Source organism: Microcaecilia unicolor, chromosome 5 (genome assembly GCF_901765095.1).
Source record: "Microcaecilia unicolor chromosome 5, aMicUni1.1, whole genome shotgun sequence".
Classification (NCBI taxonomy): Eukaryota; Metazoa; Chordata; class Amphibia; order Gymnophiona; family Siphonopidae; genus Microcaecilia; species Microcaecilia unicolor.
Window position 1 is genome coordinate 156,764,416 of NC_044035.1, and position 24,333 is coordinate 156,788,748.

Here is a 24,333-nt window from a genome sequence, read left to right on the forward strand (position 1 = left end):
TATATTTTGTAAATGCAACATATGTTTCTATGTATCTTTTACAAAATTATCCTCATGGAAAGATGGTTCAAAGATTTACACCTGTTCTGAGGCAGGTGTAATTGTGTGTGTATATGTAAGAAAATAAGAGGATTAGAGAGGGGATGCTGCCTGACCAAAAGGATGTCTATCCAGAGGTTGATTAAAGTAGTAATTCATTGAGTATCGAGGTACATACAGACTTGACACAGACCATGTTTCAGCAATGATATTGCCTGCCTCAGGAGTCAAGTTTCTGTTGTACAGTTGTGGAGAAATATGATGGATCAAAAAAGTATACCGGTAAATCAGAAAGTACACTTCTTAATGTCCAGATTGCCAAATCTTGAGTGGAGGAGTAGCCTAGTGGTTAGTTCCTGGGGAACTGAGTTCGATTCCCACTGCAGCTTCTTGTGATTCTGGGCAAGTCACTTAACCCTCCATTGCCCCTGATACAAAATAAGTACCTGAATATATGTAAACCGCTTTGAATGTAGTTGCAAAAACCTCAGAAAGGTGGTATATCAAGTCTCATTTCCCTTCCCTTCCCCAAAAGGCACCTTAAATCAGAAATTACATTTCACAATGTCCAAACTGCCAAAAGGCTCATTTTGGCAGTCTGGACATTGAGAAGTGTACTCTCTGATTTACCAGTGTACTTTTTTGATCCATCATATTTTTCCACAACTGTACAACAGAAACTTGACTCCTGAGGCAGGCAATATCCTTGCTGAAACATGGTCCGTGTCGAGTCTGTATGCACCTCGATAATAAATTACTGCTATAATCAACCTCTGGATAGACGTCCTTTTGGTCGGTCAACATCCCCTTCCTGCTCCTCTTAGTTACTTTGGTATACTGCAGGGATTTTTTTCCTTGTTTTTGTTGTTGTGTGTATATGTACCAGTAAAAATAGGCACTTGTGGATGTATTTTATAAATCACATGCCAAGTGCTTTTCCCACTGCTATGTGTATATTGTTTAATTGAAGGGGAGTGATTGGGGCATTCTATAACAGGTCCTCCTCATTCTAGAACAGGTTGACTAAAGTTAAGTGCCAATTGTGTGCATAAATTATAGAGTTCTAGCCCTTGTGTGTGAGAATGTTACAGTTACATGTGTCAGTGCTAACCCCACACTTAGTGGTTTTCTATACCTTATGGGTCCAACATTCAGTGCTATTAAAACCAGCCAGGAACAGCTCCTGGCTGGTTAAAGAGCGTTTAGCCAGCTAAGCACTAACATTCAGCGTGACATCGTCTGTTATCTCAGCTGAATATTAGCACTTAGCGGCTAAGTGGCTTTATCACACGATATGGCCGGCTAAGTTTAACAGGCAAATCAGACCACATAAATAGCTGTCCTATCTTTGCCCACTATTAATTTAACTGGTCAGTGCTGAATATTCACATAAGTTAAAGCTGGACAAAAAACCCTGGATGTTCAATGCCTGTCACTGGAAATGGCTGGGCCTGCATAAGTTCTGGCACCCAGCCCGCCCATAATTATTCCCCAATATTCAGTGTCGGTGCCCAGACATGGCCCTGCACTGAATATCGGGGGATAATTTAGCGGGCGACGATCAGTGTTTAAAAAGCGCCAACCACTTCCAGCTGAATATTGGGGGGGGGGGGGGGGGGTATATGTTTAAGGTGGATGTATAGCCTAATGGTTGGAGGACTGCACTGGAAACCAGAGGGCCTAGGTTCAAATCTCATGGTGGCTCTCTGCACCCTTGTACAAGCCACTTAACCCTCAGTGGTTGTAGTAGCGTGAACAAGGTCAAGCCCAGAGCCTAGGTAAGACAGAGCCACATAGCAGTTGCAGGTAAAGAAAAAGAGGCATGAGGAAAAAGGCAACATAAAACTAGTCAGTAAATGTAACGATGTCCTCATGTGGCCTGCTTCTGCAGGGTCACTGTATACCTTATTGCCTCTCAGTACAGCAGCAACTTTACTTCTCCCTGGCCTGGTTCCTAAGAGTTACCAGGGAAATCTCTAGCAATTACTCATGTCAAAGTACAAAATTTGCAAGGTTCCAAGTGGAGTTTGGCCTACTTGACTGCAGCAGAGGCGTAGCCAGACCTTGATGGGAGGGGGGGGGGGGGGACACATTGTCTCACTTTCATTAAAACGAGCGTGCACAGCGACTGAAAACAGAAAAGGGCGCCAGGCAATGCGAGGCCAGTGCGGGACAAATGCTTTAGCTGGCAGAGGTTGGGGATCCCCACCAGCTAAACCAGGAACCTCAGAGCCAATTTGGGGGGGGGGGGTGCCCAGGCCCCCGTGGCCCTCTGTAGCTACGCCACTGGACTGCAGCAGTTGCAGTTCATATATAAGTGGTGGAGAAGCATGCCATGGGGCATCACTGCTTCCCTCTGGGCCTCCTTAACCTAGCTATGGCCTTAATTAGATTTTATACTTCCTGAACTATGCCCTCCTAGCTCCACCCTTCCCATGTCACTCCCCACTGGACGAGACTGTAAGTTTTAAGGTGGCACTGACAAAGAAGAGGGGCAGCATCCTAGAGACTTCCTCACAATGGCACTGGTAAATTCACCCTGCCTAGAGCCTGCCATGGACACCATCACACTTGTGGCAGTCCCCATAAGCTAGGGGTGCTAAATGTCGGTCCTCAAGGGCTGCAACCCGGTCAGTTTTTTTTTTAATTTCCCCAATGAATATGCATGAGATCTATTTGCATGCATTACCTCCATTGTATGCAAATAGATCCATGCTTATTCATTGTGGAAATCCTGAAAACCTAACTGGGTTGCGACAATGAGCACCCCTGCCATAAGCCTTTTGTAGCTTGGTGCATGTGCACAGAGAATGTGTTTAAACTTTTATGTATGCACATGTGTTCTCCACACTCAGTGGAAGGGTTCTTGGGAGTGAGGCTTGGGCAAGGTTGGGACTTATATATATATATATATATATACACACACACAAAATAAACCTGAAAATCTATGCACGTTAGAGAGAAGGCGTAAATATGCACATGTACATTCCATGGGTTAGTTTTTAAGGAAAACTAATGTCCTAACTTGTGGAGGAGTAGCCTAATGATTAGAGCAGCCAGCTGAAAAACAGAGCAGAGAACCAGAGGTGGTTGATTCAAATCCCACTCTAGGGAGTCACCTGATGTGCTAGAGCAGATGACTGAGGCCCAGATGCATTAACCCTTCGTAAAAAATCTCGAAACGTAAAACTGCTTACCGATTTCGAAAGTACGCGCAATGCAGGAAAAACGCACCATAGAAAATTTCGGAACGGTACTCAGAAGTCAGATGCATGAAAATTTCGGAAATCCATTCGGAAATGCATACGCAAGGATCAACGTGGCTAACCTACGTGTATGTAACGTCATAGGCGTGCATCCACGGCGTGTAATAGTCGAGTCACAGCTTTTTAAAATCACAACTACCGAGCGCTGAGACTTGATTGTTGTGTGTTGTTCTCTGTGCTTGCAATATTTAATTGATAAGAAAGACGTTTATAAAGTTAAAATTTTGATTTTTAGTAAATTGCGTTGTTTTCCACATGTTTTTTTTTTTTGCTTTCGCTGTGTACCGTGTGGTTTCAGGCACTCTGCTTTTTTATGGGTAGTTTTCCTACTAAACAGATGATAAGTTTGCAGCCATGCTCCTGTTGTTTCATTTCACATTTTCTTGCTTCGAAGGTGCTGCCATGTTATTGTTCCTTTATGCTGCATTTTATTGTTGTCCAAGGTGTGTGGCGTGTAACATGTGGTTCCCACAATTTTTGGTCCATAAGTGTTCCTAGGTGATTAAATTGTTTTGGGGTGTATTTTTGTGCCATTTTTGTGTGCATTGACGTGTTACGATGGATTTGTCTGACAGCTGTGGCCTGAACGACAGCTTCAACTCCTCGTTAAATCTTTTGCGGTAATGAATCGTGTAAGGTCGGTATGGTGGTGCATTACGATTTGTTCATATTCAATTGGAAGTGACTCGTTTGCATCCCGTTTTCGTTGTCTGCTATCGGCTTCGGAAAAGGGCCCTTAATGCATGAGACGGTGGGAAATTTCATCGTTCAGCGGCCGTTAAAGGGTCATTACAGTTTTGTGCATCTAGGCCTGAGCTCCAAGTAACCCTGCTTGAATTTGTTATTGGAGTGGAGTAGCCTAATGGTTAGTGCAGTCAGCTTTGATCCTGGCAACCTGGGTTCAATTCCCCCTATAGCTCCTTGGGCAAGTCACTTAACCCTCAGGTACAAAAACTTAGGTTGTGAGCCCTCTAGGGACAGAGAAAGTACCTGTATATATAATGTGTACAGCGCTGTAGAAATAACTTTCCCTCTTTAAAAAATTGGTGCAATTTATTAACATGCCCACTGAATAAGTTAGGAGGCCTGCTTTAAACTTACACTCCTTGCATGGCCTGTCCTAAATTTATTTGCCTTACATCATTGATATATAATAAATAAATAAAAAGAGCTCAAGGACTTTGTCTCCATGGGTCAGATATCTACAATCCCCCTGATAATCAGCTGGTGGCAGGCAGCATGGTTAGCTGCCGCCACTGGCACTGACCCTGGATAGTCAATGCCAGGCCATTTCTGGTGATCGGTATTAAATAACCAGGGGTTTTTTTGGCCAGCTCTAACTTAACTGGCTATGTGAATATTCAGTACTAGCCTGTTAAGTTAATAGCAGGCAAAGATAAGACTCCTATTTATGCAGTCGGATTTGACCACTAAACTTAGGGCTAGGCTTGAATATTCATGGATAGGCGGCTATTTCACACTGAATATTAGCACTTATCCAGCAAAGTGCTATTTAACTGGCCAGGAGCCTTCCTGGCCTGTTAAATAGTGCTGAATATGAGGCCCAGTGTGCTTTCAGTAGAAGTGCATTTGGTTGACACCTAACAACTGGAGCTAACATTTACATGTTCTCCTAAACTCAGTGGTTCATTTTACAAACACATCATAAATGCCGTATCATAAAACATAGTATGCATCAGACAGTTGCATCACGCCGCCGTTGCTGAAAGCTCTCTTTCTTTAGTTTTGTTTATCAGTGATATGCAGATAAACAGGGGCTGCCCTGGTGCCTTGACAACTGGGGCTAGCACTTACAAGGTTCAAAGTTGTGCTCATTTAGCTCCTTTGTTTCTCTGTTAGTTAGGGATGTGCTATCACCTCAAGTGAAATAGGAAAGGTCATGTTTCATGTAGTTTTTGAAATGAAAGGAACAGGGCCGACACAGCCACTTGGTGAATTGCTGTCCACCTAAAGTAGCAGAGTTTGGAACGGTGGTAGTGTGGCTCGTGAGCATCATTTTTAGTGGGATCTCACAGCAGTGGCACGCCCTGAGCTCATGCACTACTGTGTCCCACCCCATCTAACAGGAAATTTCATCCGGGAGGGGATCAGTACAACATGAGCTCAGGACTGTGCTAAAAAAACTGTTGCCACACTGGGAGTCTGTTTAAAATGGTGCTTTATGAGCTATGGATATAACAAAAGAGAGGGAACCAAGTACAAACTAAAGTCCAAACAAAAAAAACAGCACCACGGGCCTTTAAAAATGGAACACAGTTCTTTAATGAATGAGCCTTGACAAAAAGACCTGACATGGGCCGTGTTTTGGTGACTAGCACCTGCATCAGGGGTCCCCACGTCTCATATAGTAAAAGCTTTTACTATATGAGACGTGGGGACCCCTGATGCAGGTGCTAGTCACCGAAACACGGCCCGTGTCGGGTCTTTTTGTCAAGGCTCATTCATTAAAGAACTGTGTTCCATTTTTAAAGGCTCGTGGTGCTTTATGAGCTATGCCATCTTCTCTAAAATCTGGTGCCCTAGGTTTGAGCATCATTTAGCTGCTGCCTTGTGCTTCAGTGGAGGTGGGGTAGAGGTGGCAGCAGGTCTGGGAATAGGGAATGGAGGGGAAGATGCTGGAAAGGGAGAAGGGGAAGGGAAGGAGAGCAATGGCGTAGCCACAGGTGGGCCTGGGTGGGCTGGGGCCCACCGACTTAGAGCTCAGGCCCACCCAAACAGTAGCACACTTTTAGTGGTAGCTGGTGGGGATCCCAAGCTCTGGCAGCTGAAGACTTCCCCCTGATGGTAACAAAAACGCTACTCTCCTCGATACTGGCACCTGCACATGCTGAGTTTACAGCACACGCCTGCTGCAGACTGCCGAGGTGGAAAGAAGCGTTTTCCCACTAGCGGAGATTTTTTTTGGGTGGTGGAGGGGGGAGAACACTTGTAGGATCTTTTACTAAGGCGCGCTCACCTTTTTGGCGCACGTTTAAATTGTGGGCGCAGTAAACGTTACAGACGCCAATACATTCCTATGGGCGTCTCTAACATTTAGCGCACCCATAATTTTAGCGTGCGTTAAAAACGTGAGCGTGCCTTAGTAAAAGATGCCCTTGGTGCCCACCCACTTCTTGCCTAGGCCCACCCAAAATCTGTTGTCTGGCTACGCCCCTGAAGGAGAGATTAGATCCTGCACACCTAGGGGGAGAGGGAAGGGGAGATGCTGACCACCTGTGGAGGAGGGAAAAGGGGAGATTCTGGCTATCTGTCGTAGGTATAGGTAGGGTAAGTGAAAAGGAAATGCTGGACACCTTGAGGGGAGGAACTAGGGAAGCAATAAGAGATGCTGGATATGGAAAGGGGATGCTGGATGGGGAGAGAGGTGCTGGAGGAGAACTAGGAAAGAAAAGGGAGATGATGGAGGAGTGGGGAAGTAGGTCATTGAGGGGGCCCTTTTACTAAGCCGCAGCAAAAAGTGGCCTGCGGCAGTGTGAGCACGTCTTTTGGACACGCACCAGGCCAGTTTGTATCTCATCCTGGAAAAAGGGCCTTTTTTAAGGGGCTGGAAAATGGACGCACAGCAAAATAAAAACTAGCGTGCGTCCATTTTCAGCCTGAGACTTTACTGCCACCCATTGACTTAGCAGTAAGGTCTCATGCGCTACCTGGGTGGTAGGCATACAGCACACATCCACTGCTGTTTATTTTCTACCATATGTTTTCGGCATGCGCCAAATTCAGAATTACCACCCGGTGCATGCGGTAGCCAGGCGGTAATGCTGATTTGGCAAGTGCTGAATGCGCATAAGCCCTTGCGTGCCTTTGTAAAAGGGCCCCTTAACCACCTTGGGGTAAAGGCCTGAACTGCATCTAGTGGGTGTGCATGGTTAAAGGTGGGTTTTTCTAAAATTGCCTTGGGGTAATATTCTTGTACAAAGTAGGTACACATACAAGTGGAAGGTAATTTTGTAACATGGCACCTAAAATAATTTTGAAAAATGCTCCTGTTTTATGCTTATTTTATAAAAGCGACAGAGGTATTTATGTAATTTTAAAAAACAGGCTTCCGCAATGATCCCCTTTGGTGCACAAATGCTCTCTCACAAGGTTATACTTGTTCTGAGGCAGGTAAAACCATGAACGTGTGCTCCATATGGATACATTCATATTTTGCTAACTTATGCACATACCTCCAACTCCTCCCCAGCTCTTCTTTTTATCATTTCAATGTTTCAATCTGATATAGATAAAATACTCATCTTTAAAATTTTGGTTCAGGATTGAGAAGATTAAAACGTTGAAATAATAAACATTGAAAATTTAAATAAAAGGAAATTAAATATTTAAATTTAATAAGGGTACTTAAAGAACTGGACTACAGGCGATTGTGGTGAATATCCCTCGGTAAACAGCTTTTCTGAGAGTCACCTCTGAAAGTCCTACTTTTACTGGATATAACATTTGCTATCTAGAGTAATGATTTTTGAACAAGCCGATTATAAAGTAAGCGACACACATGCATTTACTGTATGTTCCTATCCTCCTAGGCACCCTGTTACAAAGAGGGGCATTTTCGAACGGGGACGCCCATCTCTAAGGGCGCCCATCTCTGAGGATATCCCTGTGAAGGGGCGGGGAAACCCGTATTATCGAAACAAGATGGGTGTCCATCTTTCACTTCGATAATATGGTCGGGGACGCCCAAATCTCAACATTTAGGTCAACCTTAGAGATGGTCGACCTAAATGTTGAGATGGTCAACCTTAGAGATGGGCGGCCTCGGTTTTCGCCGATAATGGAAACCGAGGACGCCCATCTCAAAAACGACCAAATCCAAGCCATTTGGTCGTGGGAGAAGCCAGCATTTGTAGTGCACTGGTCCCCCCTCACATGCCAGGTCACCAACCGGGCATCCTAGGGGGCACTGCAATGTACTTCAGAAATTGCTCCCAGGTGCATAGCTCCCTTACCTTGGATGCTGAGCTCGCCAACCCCCCCCCCCCCAAAACCCACTACCCGCAACTGTACAACACTACCATAGCCCTTAAAGGGTAAAGGGAGGCACCTAGATGTGGGTACAGTGGGTTTCGGTTGGGTTTTGGAGGGCTCCCATTTACCACCACAAGTGAAACAGGTTGGGGGGTGGGCCTGGGTCCGCCTGCCTGAAGTGCACTGCAGTACCCACTAAAAACTGCTCCAGGGATCTGCATACTGCTGTGATAGAGCTGGGTATGACATTTGAGGTTGGCATAGAGGCTGGAAAAAATGTTTTTTTAATTTGTTTTTTTTTTTGGGTGGGAGGGGGTTGGTGATCACTGGGGGGGAGTAAGGGGAGGTGATCCCCGATTCCCTCCGGTGGTCATCTGGTCAGTTCGGGCACCTTTTTGAGGCAGGGTCGTGAAAGAAATTGGACCAAGTCGGCCTAATGCTCGTCAGGGATGCCCTTCTTTTTTCCATTATCGGCCAAAGACGCCCATCTGTTAACCACGCCCCTGTTCCGCCTTCGGTACACTGCCGAAACACCCCCATGAACTTTGGTCGTCCTCGCGATGGAAAGCAGTCGAGGACACCCAAAATCAGTTTTCGATTATGCCAATTTGGGCAGCCCTGAGAGAAGGACGCCCATCTCACGATTTGTGTTGGAAGATGGGCGTCCTTCTCTTTCGATTATGCCACTGAAAATTACTCAACTATGGTGTCCTTGTACAAAGGCACGCTGAAAAATGGCTTGCGGTAGTGTAGGCGCTGGTTTTTAGCACCCACCAATTCATTTTTCAGCACGCTTGTAGAAAAGGCCTCCCCCCCTCCGAAAATGGACGTGCGGCAAAATCAAAATTGCTGTGTGTCCATTTTGGGTCTGAGACCTTACTGCCAAGCCATAGACCTAGCGGTGAAGAATTTGGGCGGTAATGACCTACACGCGTCAGATGCCACTTGGTGCACGTCCGCTATGCATGCCAGAAAATAAAAAATATTTTTCGGACGCGCTCCAAAATTGAAATTACCGCAAGGGCTACGCGGTAATTGGGCAGTAACTCCAATTTGGTTGCGTTGGGCAAGCATAGGCACCTACGCGGCTAAGTGAAAGGAACCTATGTCCCTCACTATGCATTCATATTTTTCTTATTATACTATAAAATTTATTTTTAAAAATATTTCTCTTTTACTTTGCAGATCAATCAAAAGCCTGGTCCCAACAACCCCATATTTCTTCCTTCAGATGCAAAATATGACTGGCTCTTGGCCAAAATTTGGGTTCGCTCCTCTGACTTCCACATTCATCAGACAATCACCCATCTCTTGCGCACTCACCTCACCTCAGAGGTGTTTGGCATTGCCATGTACCGACATTTACCTGCAGTGCACCCACTCTTCAAGGTAGGTTACTGGTTTAAGAACATTTATAGACTAACAAAGGAAGAACAGAGGACAGGAGACATGAGGCATTGAACAGGAATCACACCAGTGCTCACTCACTAGCAGTTCACTTACACAAATGTGCACTTTTAGGCCAACTTTCTAACAAAGCTCATATGTGCAAACTTAGGAGTCAGTTTTTGAAAATTATTGGAGGTGCTGAATTCATGAACTCAACACAAATTTAAAACCGCCTCCCAGCATAAAATTAAAAACAAAGTATGGAGCAAGTGTGACTGACCAGTCCATATTTATATGTCAAGAATGAAGCAAGTAATGTGGACATGTAGAAGACTCATGTGGCCAAATCAGAAGCAAGGGAAGTATTCAAAGTGCTATAAGCCATAGTTTTCGTCAATCCCAGTTCATACCCTAAGATTTCAACTTCCCCTTCTTGCCCTGCTTCCTGTACACACCACTGCTCTGCCTACTAAAGCCAGTCCTCAACAGTGTCTTTCTCTCTTCAGTCCTACCACACCATATTCTTTCTCCATGTCTCCTCCATGTTCCTCTCAACCTCTTAAGAACATAAGAATAGCCATACTGGGTCAGACCAATAGTCCATCTAGCTCAGTATCCTGTTTCCAACAGTGGTCAATCCAGGTCACAAGTACATGGCAGAAACCCAAATAGTGGCAACATTCCATGCTACAAATCCCAGGGCAAGCATGTCTGTCTCAATGCTGTGCTGGCTTCTTTCACATTCTCCTAATCTCTTCTTCCTCCTCTTTCTCTTTCTTATTCTCTTTCTCCTTCACCTCCTTACTCCCTCTGCCCTTTTTACTCTTCCCCTCCGGCATGGGCATCATGTTAACTTTTTAGATTTGAGAGCAGAGGGTTTAATAGCTCTCTGCCTGCACCACTTCCTTTCCTTTATCTGCTTTACACCCCACTTCCTGTTAACATAGCCTTCTGTTTTCCTCCACTCCTTAGGGGTGTTCTTTCTCACCTCTCCTTAGCTAGTTCCCTGCCTCAGCAAGTTGGCTTACCCATTCCTTCAGTGCCCCTACTCTTCATTCCTCTCTGTTTGTGTTTCCCCAGCCCCACAGGGTTGGACAATTTCCCTGCTCAGCTCACCCTGAGGCCAGGCACCTCCCTTTACCGCTTCTGCTCTCCCATTCCCTATAACATTTCTCCTGTCACTTGTGTATTGCAGATCTGTGGCAATCCTATGTCTGCAAAGTCCACAAGAGATGCTCCACCAGCTAAATGCTCTGAGCCCTGTCAGCTCAGCAAGAGTCGCAGCTGTATGTGGTGCTTCCTGTCTTCAGCTTGAAACCTCAAAGATCACATATGGGGTGGGAGAGCTGGATATGTTCTAATTGCCCTAGATATAGGAGCATGTACTCATATTAACCCACTGTATCCTGGTCTGCCTACCTGATACTGCTGCAGTAGCTGAGAGGTGGACACCTGGCTCAGACAGCAGAGTCAAGAGATGCAAGGTGGCAACCAAGAGCAATGAGGGAAGCCAGGATTCAGTGGGTCAGCAGGAAGAAAACCAGGCATCCAATTAAAAAAAAACAAACTCATAGAGATTAGGGGGGGGGGGGGGTGGGCAATACATCTTTTATCCTCCTCTCCCTGCAAAACTTCACCCATGCTCCACCATCTCCTGTTGCTACTGTGCTGGCTCATTGGGCCTGCACAGTCCAGTTCCCCTACTAGACCCATCCATATTACCTCCTGTGGCAGAAGAGTAGCTTAATTGTCAGAGCAGAAGAGAGACATTAGGACCAAAGCAAATGGAAAAGCAAAATGTTCAGACAACAACATTAGAAAAAAAAAGTTGTTGTTTTTTCCTTTTCTTCCCCTTTAGATGTTAATTGGAATATGCCAGCTTTGAGAAATGCACATCTCTGATGTCTTTGTATTTTGCTCAGCACAGGGATAAATGCATGTCAGCTTCTATTTCTCCGGAATTACTGTACACACATAGTCTGACTTCTTGAGGTTTCCAGTTCAGTTTTTGCCTTCATATCTTTATTACTAAACTGTGGTCCTTTGTTTTGTATTTGATAAGGCTCGGTTTTGTTTTGCATGTGTGATTGAGGTGCAGTGTTCTGCTACGATGTAGTTTCCATGTAGAGAGCTGTAGTGTCCCACTTGTTCTGTTTATTCAGTTGGTGGTGTATATAGCTGTGTTAGGGCCTGGTACAATATTTGCAGTGCTGCCTTTAAATCAAAGGAGTTAGTGCTATTATGGTATGGTAAGGTTCCAAATGTGCTTTTGCAAACGTTTACGCACAGCGTTTGGCAGTGGAGAGATTATGTGTTGCCCTTACTGAGGCAACATCCAAACATTAATACAATTTTTTTTGTTAACCCAGGTGGGTCCCTACTCTCCCCCTCTTGTCAACCTACTCCGTGGAGATAGATCATCGCTTAACCAGTGATCCCCATGCAGGTCTACAACATATTTAACAATAAGCTGCGTCTTCGGGGGCTTAACCCCTGTATATATGGATTCTAGATCAGTAAAAAATGTTTTTTCTTTTTTGGGTTCCCTTTTGCCTCCCTAGCTTCCCAGGTAGCTAATTCATGTATTTGGTTCCACCATTGCCAATACTCCGGTGGCTCTGGAGATATCCACCGCTGTAGCACACTCTTACGGGCCACCAAGCATACCTTGCGACACCATGTCCTAGCACTTTTAGTCTTGTTTTTAAATGCAGACTGTGTGTCTAGCACAAAGTGGTCCCAAGTTCCACTCACTAGTGCCCCTATAATTTTGGACATAAATCCCAGTATGACACCAATAAAAATGTTTTGTATGTTGGGCTGTAAAGTGAAGCATTCTAGATCTGCTCTGCAGCCATTGCATCTCTTATGGTCTTATGATTATTGAGTTAGATATTCAACCCATGGCAGCAGTTATTAAACTACTTGCAGCTGTGGGCACAAATAACCCTGATGCCTGGTTAACTTCTGGGTTATAGCACACACCCGTATATGCAATGCCCAAGCTTCAACATGGCCCAGTATTAAATACCCAGGGTTATTTGAGCCTACAACTGTAAGTGGCTTACAAACCGCTGACTGCCATGGGTTGAATATCCCAATAATCATTTAACAACACTTAACTTAATGTGCTCAACTCGTTACAGCACATTAAGTTAAGGGTTGGGTGCAGTTCCACATTTATTGTATTGTCACATAAAAATTGAGGTGCATTTTAGGAGGGTTTTTTTTTAGCCAGTGATGACAGTGAGAGCTGCAATATTTTGAAGAATGTTTTCGATGGGAGCCTGTTGAGGCTTTTTCCTCCTATTGCATTTTTTAAAAAAGGAATGCATTTCTATTGTTGTATGCATGAACAAATGAAAGTGCTTACATTTGTAATGTGTAACGTTTGGTTGTATATAAGACATTTATTTGTCATAAAACAAAGTTGGAGAATATATGCTAAATAATGGTAATTAGTATGTCATAACATCAGCTGGGGTTTTAGGACTTTTTGTAGGGTATGATATATATACTGAGATGGTTGTCCTTATAGCAGCCTTGTGTTTGGTCAGGTTTAATTTAGGTTTAGAGAGTTGGGAAGACTGCCTCTGCATCAGGATAATTTCCAGCAAAACTTCTGTCCTTCTATTAAAGGTATCACCATTTATATTCAAAAATCACTGCTGATGTCATCATCAGGGCCTAAAGACACAGCATCACAGTATACCTCTGCTATAGGTATAATGGTCACGGGTCATGATTTAGACATTAGATTTCTACATGTAGACATAGGAGGCTTTCCACCCTCCTATTTGATTAATATGCACTTACTGGTCACAGTTATGGGAGTCATCTTTAAATACAGTTGAATTGTTTCCATAGATGTGTGTGTGGTTTAGCATTGCTAAGTACTTGAAATAATTGAGTTTAAAATATGTAAAGTGTCACACACGATGCAGAAATCCAATTTCAGAAGCAAACAAGGAATTTCTTGTCAGTAAGAATATAAGTAGTATGACTGAGACCTGAATGCACCCCCCCCCCCCCAATGTTAACCTCAGACCCCTCTAAAAAATCATTTCTGGCTGAGTCACTGTCCCAGGACCAGCTCAAAGGACTGTAGCACCCCCCCCCCCCCCCCCGAGCCAATTTTTGCACAACCTCCCTCACCTGTGATCCAATTCTCTCTCTTCACTTCCTCCCCCATCCCCACCCGTTATCTGGCTTTGCCCTCTCTTTCCATAATACCCTCCTGGGTCTAACTTTGTACTCCTAGAGGGCACCAGCAACAGCAGTGATTCATACACACTACCTGCACCTGACCAGGAGCCTTCCCTCTGCCTTGCACTGACCTGTTAGAAACAGGAATTTGTGTCTGAGGGAGAGGATGCAGCAAAGCGGAGGCTCCAGGCCAGGCACTGGCAATGTGTATGGATTGCTGCCACTGCTGGCACCCTCTAGGAATGTAAAGGTAATCCAGGAGAAGGGGGCTTGAGAAAGAGGGGAATGCTGTACCACGGCAGTCAGGTGAGTGGGGGAGGGAAGAAAAAAAAGATTTGGCACTCTTTATCTCTGGTGCCTTGAGTCAGTGTTTACCTGGTTCATAGGCTGATCCAGCTCTTCACTTTCCCAAGTATTTTAACTCAGCTTACCCCAATCCCACACTATCCCAACCCCCTTTAGCTCTTCCAAACAACTGGCTGCCTATGGCTCCATTCTTCCTCTCACAGTCGATGTCCATTCTCTCAGCCTTTCTTCCCCTTATTACAAATGTCCTCTTCTTCTAGCTCTTGCTGTCCATGTCTACTCTTTTCCCTCTCCTACAGGCCGACTATCATCCTCCTTTTTCTTCTCTTCCCCTCAGTTTTATATCTTCTTAGGATTTCTTCTTTAAGTTCCTCTCCTAGACCCTCACAGCAACAGTTCTACCCTGTACCTCTTTTTACAAACAACCTTACCTCTATTCCAGCCCCTTTATTAGAAGCTTTCTTGGCCCCTTTATCACCTATCTTATAGGTCCTCTGTGCCCTTCCTTCCCCTTCCCCTGTCCTTCTATATGTTACCTTTTCTCATTTCCTTTCCTAGTTCATCTATCTATCAGCAACTTCTCCTTCCTATGTGAGAGATGAATGCAGGACACCTATCTGTTCTACACTGCTGCTTCTCCCCCTGAAGCCCATTTGCCAGACATTCCTTAACCAGTCAATAGGCTGCAAGGGAAGCAGGAGCCATAGCTTAGAAGACACAAGACCTTCCTTTCTGCACTCCCCTGTGGCCCTGGAGCATGGAGTTCTCAACTCCCAATCCAGAGGAATACAGGAGAGAATATTGGGAGTGATCAAGCCCCCATTGCACCTACAGAACTGGTGGTTATGGGTGTAAAGTCTGTTGGTACTTTTTACCTGCAGACATTACATTTCAGAGGGATAAATTTCCCTTTGAAAATCCACTCGGAGTACCCGCACCTTCTGTTTATGCAGATACTTTTTCCACAAAGACTTGTGTACTTGCTTTTGACTTGCATTGAGTGCAGATGGACTCATACCAACATGGAATCCCATTGACTATCTTTTTCTTTCTTGCAGCTGTTGGTGCCTCATGCGCGATTCACAATAGCCATAAACACGAAAGCTCGAGAACAGCTCATCTGCGAGTGTGGCCTCTTTGATAAGGTGAGAAAGTCACACACTCACACACAGATACCTGGGCAGAGAGAAATACGTGCACTGGTGCATTGATAAATGCATATATAAAGCACAGCTACAACAATGTGGATCTAGACACTTAGACAAAGGATAATGGGGACAATTCTACAACTGTGCGCCTGGGCACCCAGATTCTGCTATAGAATACCATCGAACCTGGTATCTGTGAAGCTTACATTTAGATGCCTTCAGTCACTGTTCCCTCTAAGCTGAGTGGGAATCCTCCAACTGCATTGCTGCCAGTAGGAGGCAGTGCTTCAATACTGTGTTTTCAATCGCTAGAGAAGGCAGGTTCCATGGAGTCCAGCACAGCTTGGCTGTCCCTCACTATTGAAAATGTGATAGTGAAACAGCACCCCCTCCCCCACTGATAGGACTGTAGGTGGAGGACTCTCACTCAGCTTAGAGGGAACAGTGCGCCTGCAGTTATACAAGTCATAGACCTGATGTAATTGCAGGTGCCTAAATGCAGCTGGAATACGTGTAATTTCCAGTATTTTGTAAGTTACCTGTATAACTGTGAGCTCTGCCTATATCCTTCCCACGTGTACAACCCTCTTGCTCTTACATGCTATAACATTGACACACGCCCTTTCATAATAGCACATAGCAGGGGCGTAGCCACGGGTGGACCTGGACGGGCCCAGGCCCACCCATTTTCCCTCCAGGCCCGCCATCCGCATCTTTCGCGCGCTGTCTCTATCCCTTTTGTCCCACAGAGGCAGCGCTTCCTTCCTGCCCTGTCTTCTCCCCAAGCTCCGCTGCATCAGTCCCTCCCTGCAAATGGAATCCTCCTTCGCCGGTCGCGCTGCGCTGCCATGCAATTGCACACGCAGCTACGCTCCTTCCCCTGCCGCGTCTATCTGGCCCTCTGTGATGCACTTCCTGTTTAGGGCCGGATGAATGCGGCAGGGGGAGGAGCGAAGCTGCGTGTGCATGGCAGCGCAGCGTGACCGGCGAAGGAGGATTCCACGCAGGGAGGGACCGATGCAGCGGAGCTTGGGGAGAAGACAGGGCAGGAAGGAAGCGCTGCCTCTGTGGGACAAAAGGGATAGAGACAGCGCGCGAAGGATGTGGATGGGCAGACCTGGAGGGAAAATGGCTGAGCTGCTGGGACATGGGAGGGAGAGGAGGAAGGGGCTGGAGGGAAGGGAGAGAGTTGCTGGGACATGGGAGGGAGAGGAAGAAGGGACTGGAAGGAAGGGAGAGAGCTACTGGATATGGGAGGGAGAGGAAGAAGGGACTGGAGGGAAGGGAGAGAGCTACTGGATATGGGAGGGAGAGGAAGAAGGGACTGGAGGGAAGGGAGAGAGGCTCTGGGACATGGGAGGGAGAGGAAGAAGGGACTGGAGGGAAGGGAGAGAGCCACTGGGACATGGGAGGGAGAGGAAGAAGGGACTGGAGGGAAGGGAGAGCTGCTGGACATGGGAGGATAGGGAGAGAAAGAGGGGAGATGGCTGGAAGGATGCAGAGAGAAAGGGGAGAGACTGGAAGGATGTGGAGAGAGAGAGAGAGGGCTGAACAGAAAAGGGTAGAGAGATAGAGACACTAGATGGAAGGATCAGGAGAGAGGGTAGATGGGTGGAAGGATGAGGAGAGAAAGAGGGAAGACACTGGATGGAAGGGTAGGGAGAAAAAGGAGACGCTGGATGCAAAAGAAAGAGGGGAGCTGCTGGATGGAAAGAGGGAGAGGACAGAGTAGGGAAAGACTGGAGAATAAGAGGAAGGGGCATGTGGAGAACAAGGGTGAGGAAAAGATGAAAAGCCATAGGTGGTGAATGGACAGGAAACCCTGGCAAGAGAAAGACGAAGGAAAGCAGAATCTAGAGACTGGGAGCAACACAATGAGAAAAAGTAAATGGCCATACAACAAAGGTAAAGAAAATAATTTTATTTTAATTTAGGATAAAGTAATACGGTACCTGTGCTAATAAAGTTTCAGAGACCAATACTTCCTTCCTTAGGTCAGGAGAGGATACCATAACAGCGTTATGCTGACCTGAGGCAGGAGGTTTTGGCCTCTGAAAGCTCATTGAAAAGGGTGTTAGGCTTTTAAATAAATTTTCTGAAACATGATGCACTGAAAAGCAGCACTTTACCCCTATATGACAAATGCATCTGATTAGTGTGACTAAATTTTGCTGGGGAAGGGGGATAGAGAGAAAATTTTGTGCCCACCCACTTTAGGTTCAGGCCCATCCAAAATTGGCAGTCTGGCTACGCCACTGGCACATAGGGCACACACATATAAGTGCTACTGTTCTTTGCATATATGTATGTAAAGGGTGTGTAACCACGGGTGCCCTTAAGGGGTGAATTCTATATATGGCGCTGATAAAAGCGCTATTCTATAAGCTGCACTTAAAGTGTGGCATGGATTATAGAATAGTGCTTGCGCATGGGAATTATGCCTAACTTTAGGCACGGCCATTTGCACCAACTTAAATTTGGTGCAAATATATGCACCTGAATTAGGCACGTATCCCCCCTCATTCTATAATAATGTGTGTAAATATAAGGAACGCCCCCATTCCGCCCATGACCCTCCCTTTTCCACGCCCCCTTTTTCAACTTGTGTGTTAAATTTAGGAGCAGATCCTGTGCCTAAATTTACATGCATATATTCCAATTAAATCTAATTACTACTACTACTACTACTCTTTAGCATTTATATAGCGCTACAAAGAGTACGCAGCGCTAGTGCCAATAAATGTTTGAAAGCCAATTAATGGCGCTAATTAGCTTATTTAATTGTACTTGCAAATTGGGTGTGTGCCCAAATTTGCACGCACAATTTTTGGTAATTTGTATAGAATTAGGGGGTTGGGGTGAATTCTATATATGGTGCCGAAAAAAAATCGGTGCTGAAAAAAGCGCTATTCTGTAAGCCATGCTTAAAGTTAGTTGTGGTTTATAGAATAGCGCTTATGTCCAGGAATTGCGCCTAACTTTAGGCATGACCATTTGCACCAACTGAAACATGATGCAAATGCACAAGCCTAAATTAGGTGTGTATCCCCTCTCATTCTATAACAATGCGCGTAAATATAAGGAATGCCGCCATTCTGCTCATGACCCTCCCATTTTTGTGCCCTCCTTTTTCAACTTGTATGTAATATTTGGGTGTAGGAATTTACACACATATATTCCAATTAAATCTAAGTGCCAAAAATAGCTTGTTTTAAAGCCAACTATTAGCGCTAATTAACTCATTTAATTAAATTGTGTATGCAAATTGGGTGCACAATTTTTGGCCGCTTTTATAGAATTAGGGGGTTAATGTGTATAGGAGTAGGAATATCACACATATGCACAGATTTGCAAAGAGGCATGTGTACACTCTTTCAATATCCCTAACGCTTGACTCCCATTGGTTTCATTGTTATACATCCTCATATACCCTGGTCATTCACTGGTGAGCTATCAGATTCCTGTAGACAGGAGTGAAGAACCTCCAGTCCTCAACAACCACAAGGTTTTCAGGATATCTGTAGAGATTAGGGTCAGTCTTCTGATAAAGTTCACCTCATCAAACATGGGATGGTGGTTCCAAAATGCCAATTTAGAAAAACAAATTCCAAAATATGTGTGAGCAAAGGCTCCACAGGAGATAAATAATATAGGATCAGAGCACTTTTCATCAGCAAAACTGTTTGTAGAATAACTTCATTGTCTGGCAGTCCCTGGTAAATTAGCAAATGAACTCACACTCACTAACCACCCACGTATCTATATTCCTAATGACTGAATTACAAGCTACAGTGGCCATCCTAACACTTCCCTCCTGGGTATATCCCCCAGGACACATCCTCAGGAGGAGAAGATACTGTATCACTTGGCAGGCAAGTCCTAGTTACAGAATTACTTCCTGTGATACCAAGATCATGCAGGAGACCTTTCACCTCCAAGGCAGTACAGGGGCTGGAGGTAGGACTGCTCCACTATGTATCTGAAGGTATCCTCTCTTTACCTCACTGTCTGTCCCAGCTCCACCAAGTTTGCTCTTCTAGCCCCCAGAGATTGGACTCGTCTGAAAATAAGGAGCCGTTTGCTTCATGTGCACACATACATCCTCTCATCAAGTGACAGATAGTCATATATGTGGTACTCAGTGCAAAACACTAAATAGCCTGTGTCATGCTGCTGGACTGCTATCTACATATTAATATCACTGATTTGTTAGTTATTTAAGGTTTCTTAGGAAGTTAGCACCAAACTAGAAATTATGGAATTATTTTCCATAGTGCCAGAAATGGCACGTGCTTGACGTGGAGCTACTGGAGTAAAAGTTTCCCTCTTATCCACTAGATATCATCGTTGATGATATCTTGAAACCCTCTGCTCAGTGCGTGGCTAGAATGTTAGTTATTATTAGGAAAGGAATGGAAAACAAAAATGAGGATGTTATAATGCCTTTGTAATGCTCCACAGTGCAACCACACCTCGAATATTGTGTGTAATTCTGGTCACCACATCTCAAAAATGATATAGTGAAATTAGAAAAGAAACAGAGAAGGGCGACAAAAATGATAAAGGGGATGAGACGACCTCCCTATGAGGAAAGGCTAAAGCAGCTAGGGCTCTTCAGCTTGGAGAAAAGAGGGCTGAGAGATGATAGAGGTCTATAAAATAATGAGTGCAGTGAACGGGTAAACGTGACTCGCTTGTTTACTCTTTCCAAAAATACTAGGACTAGGGGGCACACAATGAAGCTACAAAATAGTACATTTAAAATAAATCGGAGAAAATATTTCTTCACTCAACCTGTAATTAAACTCTGGAATTCATTGGCAGAGAATGTAGTAAAAGCAGTTAGCTTAGAGGGGTTTTAAAAAAGTTTGGATAGCTTCCTAAAAGAAAAGTCCATAAGCCATTATTAAAATGGACTTGGGGAAAATCCACTGCTTATTTCTAGGATAAGCAGCATAAAATGTATTGTACTATTTTGAGATCTTTCAGGTACTTGTAACCTGAATTGGCCACAGTTGGAAACAGGATGCTGGGCTTGATGGACCTTCAGTCTGTCCCAGTATGGCAATACTTATGTTTTTATGTTCTCTTAATTTGGATAAGAGATATAAATCAAGGAATGAGCTTATATTGGGTGGGAACTGGGGATGTAGGCAGGGAAAAAAGGCACACAACCTAAGTCTATTTTTATTAAGGCAGTTTAAACAAAGGAAATAATTAACTTCCCTTTTTTAAGGCAGTTGAGCCCAGTTCTCATTTTGGAGTCATACAGGCAATATATTCTTTTTGAACCGTTAATGTGAAAGATATTTTTCAAGAAATTTTAATTTCTGATTTCAGCAATCATGAAAGTGTGACTTTAATTAACATAAGTTAAAAAAAATAGCAATTTTCCAGGGGGCGCTGGTGAGCTCAAGAGAAAACAGTTGCCTGATCCGTTTGCTCCCTCCGTTTGATCTAAGATTCCAGTGATTTCAAGCTCAGACTTTTACATTTTCTATTGGAACTTTCATGATCATAATATGGCTTCTAAAAATACTAAATCTGAAACAAGTTTGCAGTCTCTTCCTGCCACTAAAAGACAAAAACATGCTCCGTTGTCTCCAATCAAATCTACAAAGTAAGATGAGACTGACATCACCTTACAGTCAATCATGGGTGATATATTTATGATAAAAGGTCTCCTACGTGGAGATTTTAATCACTTTCAAGACCCTATATTTATTTATTTATTGCATTTGTATCCCACATTTTCCCACTTTTTGCAGGCTCAATGTGGCTTACAATATGCCGTAGTGGCAATCGCCATTTCCGGTATGAGGAATACAAAGTGGTATTGCATTAAGTACATAGATGGTAGAGTAAATCATAATCAGCTCATTTCGGCATGAGAAATAAGGTGGAAGTGTATTTGCGGTCATTAGTGACAGAGTTATTGAAGCAGTCAGGTGTAGAGAGTTCGGTATTGTCTAATTCTGGAAGAGTTTCATTGTCTGGTATTTAGGATGGATCATTGTGGTATGCCTTTTTGAACAAGTAGGTTTTTAGTAATTTTCGGAAGATTGTTAGGTCGTGCGTTGTTTTTAAGGCATTTGGTAATGCATTCCATAGTTGTGTGCTAATGTAGGAAAAGCCAGATGCGTATGTTATATTAGACAGATAGTCTAAATGCCCCTTAAGATAGTCCAAATCTTCTTTAGCCATTGATAATATTAAAGTATTATTTGGCTTATGTGACCCCTGGAGAATATGGCACCCCACACTCAGAGAATACAGCTTTTACTCCCCCGCTCATGCAAGTTTTTCTAGGATTGATGATTTTCTTCTTCCCTCTGTAGTCAACTCCAAAATACATGGCTCAATTATTTCTGACCATTCTGCCATCTCTCATTTTCTCAATTATTCTTCACCTCCAGTTCACAGACCTTCCTGGAGATTTCACACATCCCTTTTGCAAGATCCAAAGTTCACTGAATGCATGAAGAAAATAATTATAGATTATTTTTATAACAACCCAATTCAAGATGTTAAACTAGGTGGTTAGTGGGACACATTTAAAGATAACACCAGAGGAGCAATAATAAATTATACAGCTGGGAAACATAAAGAAAGGAAAAGTAAAATATCCTCTCTGCAAAATTCATTTAAGTCTTTAGAATCACAATACATTGACAATAAACTATCCTCTACATATTCAGAGCTACAAAAATACAAATGTGAATACAACAATTTAATATCACAGGAGGCTTTATCCTGTATTCATTCACAAAAATCCCTATACTACCCTGAAAATAATAAATCCAGCTGCTCGTTAGCCCAATACCCCAAATCCAAACAAAATAGATCCAGAATTCCTCAAATAATAGACTCAGATAATAATGTGCATATAACTGATAATAATATAGCACAATTCCAAAATTTTTATCAATCACTTTATAGCTCAGAAATTTCCTTCTCTTTTGAAGATTTGACAAACAATTTAGCACCCCTACACTCTTTAAGCAAAATCTAGATTCCCTAGATAAAAATATCTCTGAGGAGGAAATCCTCAAAGCTATGAAAACTCTACCAAAAAATAAATCACCAGGGAATGATGGCTTTAATATCAAATTTTATTTAGCATTTTCTGATATTCTTGATCCCAAACTTCTCCTATTATATAATCTTCTTTTATCTGATATTTCTCCTAAAGGTTCTTTTCTGGAATCCACCATAATTGTTATCCCTAAACCTGATATGGATCACAATAAAGTTGAAAATTACACACCAATATCACTTGTAAATATAGATAACAAAATATTTGCTCAAATCTTTGCAGTCCATCTCCAAACTGTACTTCCTATCCTCATTCACAGAGACCAAAATGGCTTCACCCCTAATTGCTTACCAAATGACAATTCCAGATTATTTTGGAATATTCTGTCGAGTACCCATCAATTAAGGGCCCTGTTTACTAAGCTGCTCTGTAGATGCACAAACTTTTAAGCATGCGCTGATGCTAGAGACACCCATAGGAATGTAATGGGTGTCTCTATCATTGGCTTGTGCTAAAACGTTTGCATGCCTACAGCACGACTTAGTAAACAGAGCCCTAAGTGATTCTTTATTCATTAGATGCAGAAAAGGCATTCGACAGAATAGAATGGCAATATTTATTTCACTGTCTAAGATGATTTGGCTTCAGTAATAAGTTTTTAAATATGGTCAGCCTTTTATATGATAATCCTATCGCCTCTACTGCTGTTTTTTTTTAAATTTTTTATTTATAATCATTTACATTTTTACAAGCGATAAAACAACTTGCTGGAAATAAAGAGAAAGTAATATGTAGGAATTATTTCAGTCAGGTAATTCTATTCTCTTCCTTAGACCACTAAATAGGGAGCGTGAAACAAGATAAGGAGATCAATTAAACAGTAAACAGAAAAACAAACCCCGTGGTATTAACCTGATTATTCCCAGATATTACTCGTCTAATTCATTATTCCACATTGATCATCTGGTTGGCTTCTTCAAGCCCAATACAGTGTATAGTCAAATCAATTCATTGAAAAACATACTTATTATCCAATATTAGTTAGAAACAATACATCTGATTACATTCTTTCTCTTTTAAAAACCAGAAGTTATTTAACAATAGATATACTTAAGTCTCTATTTCATATCCCACTGATTAAAGTAATCCCAGTCTTCAAAGGCTTCACTCCTTCCAAAGTAATAATTTGAGGAAATATTTCTGAGGAAAACTTTAGGAGTCATACCCGGAACTCTGGGAAAAACAATAATCTCGACATTAATCATCTATAATAATATTAATTTTATTATTCAAAACTTCTGGTCTATTATCATAACCACTTCTTGCTCATGTAGAATCATTTGTTATATCAATTTTTTACTCTCAAAGGGTTCAGTTGAATTGTCCATGTAACTCTCTAATAAAATTATATCTGAAACAAAATTATTTACTGCCACTGTTAGGTCCTGAAGCGCCTTCCAGATGATATTCAATGTAACCTCCACAGGAGCCAAAAACTCCAAGTTGATTTCTCATAGGTATTTAGGAGTGGTTCCGCCGATTCGGGTTCTGCTGTAAACGTCCTCCGTTTCAGCATATACCTCTAACTCACTCTTCCACTCCTTTGGACATGGTGGTTGAATAATTCGGGAGCTATGGAGCCTCCACTGCTGTTAATGGTTCACTATTGAGCCCTTTTTCTTTAAAAAGAGGCATAAAACAAGGTTGTCCCCTTTCCCCGTTCCTTTTCAATCTTGCTCTAGAACCCCTAGCTATGGCTATTAGACACAACCCAAATATAATAGGAGCACGCATAGGTCCTGAACAATTCAAATCTCCATATACACTGATGATATTCTCCTCTACACTACTACTGATTCTCTTCCCTCACTCCTCAAAACCATAGAATCTTTCTCCTTTTTATCTGACTATAAATAAACTGGAATAAGTCAGCTATTTTGCCTATTTCTCC

At 43.2% G+C, this 24,333-nt stretch overlaps 1 protein-coding gene across 1 annotated transcript in view; it reads left to right on the forward strand.

Moving 5' to 3' along the window:
* LOC115470372 (arachidonate 5-lipoxygenase-like) overlaps positions 1-24,333 on the forward strand; it is a 137,906-nt gene that overhangs the window by 69,848 nt on the left and 43,725 nt on the right. The window contains exons 8-9 of the mRNA XM_030203480.1: positions 9,483-9,686; positions 15,257-15,343. Coding sequence (XP_030059340.1) covers positions 9,483-9,686; positions 15,257-15,343 — 291 coding nt within the window. The remainder of the gene's footprint in view (positions 1-9,482; positions 9,687-15,256; positions 15,344-24,333) is intronic.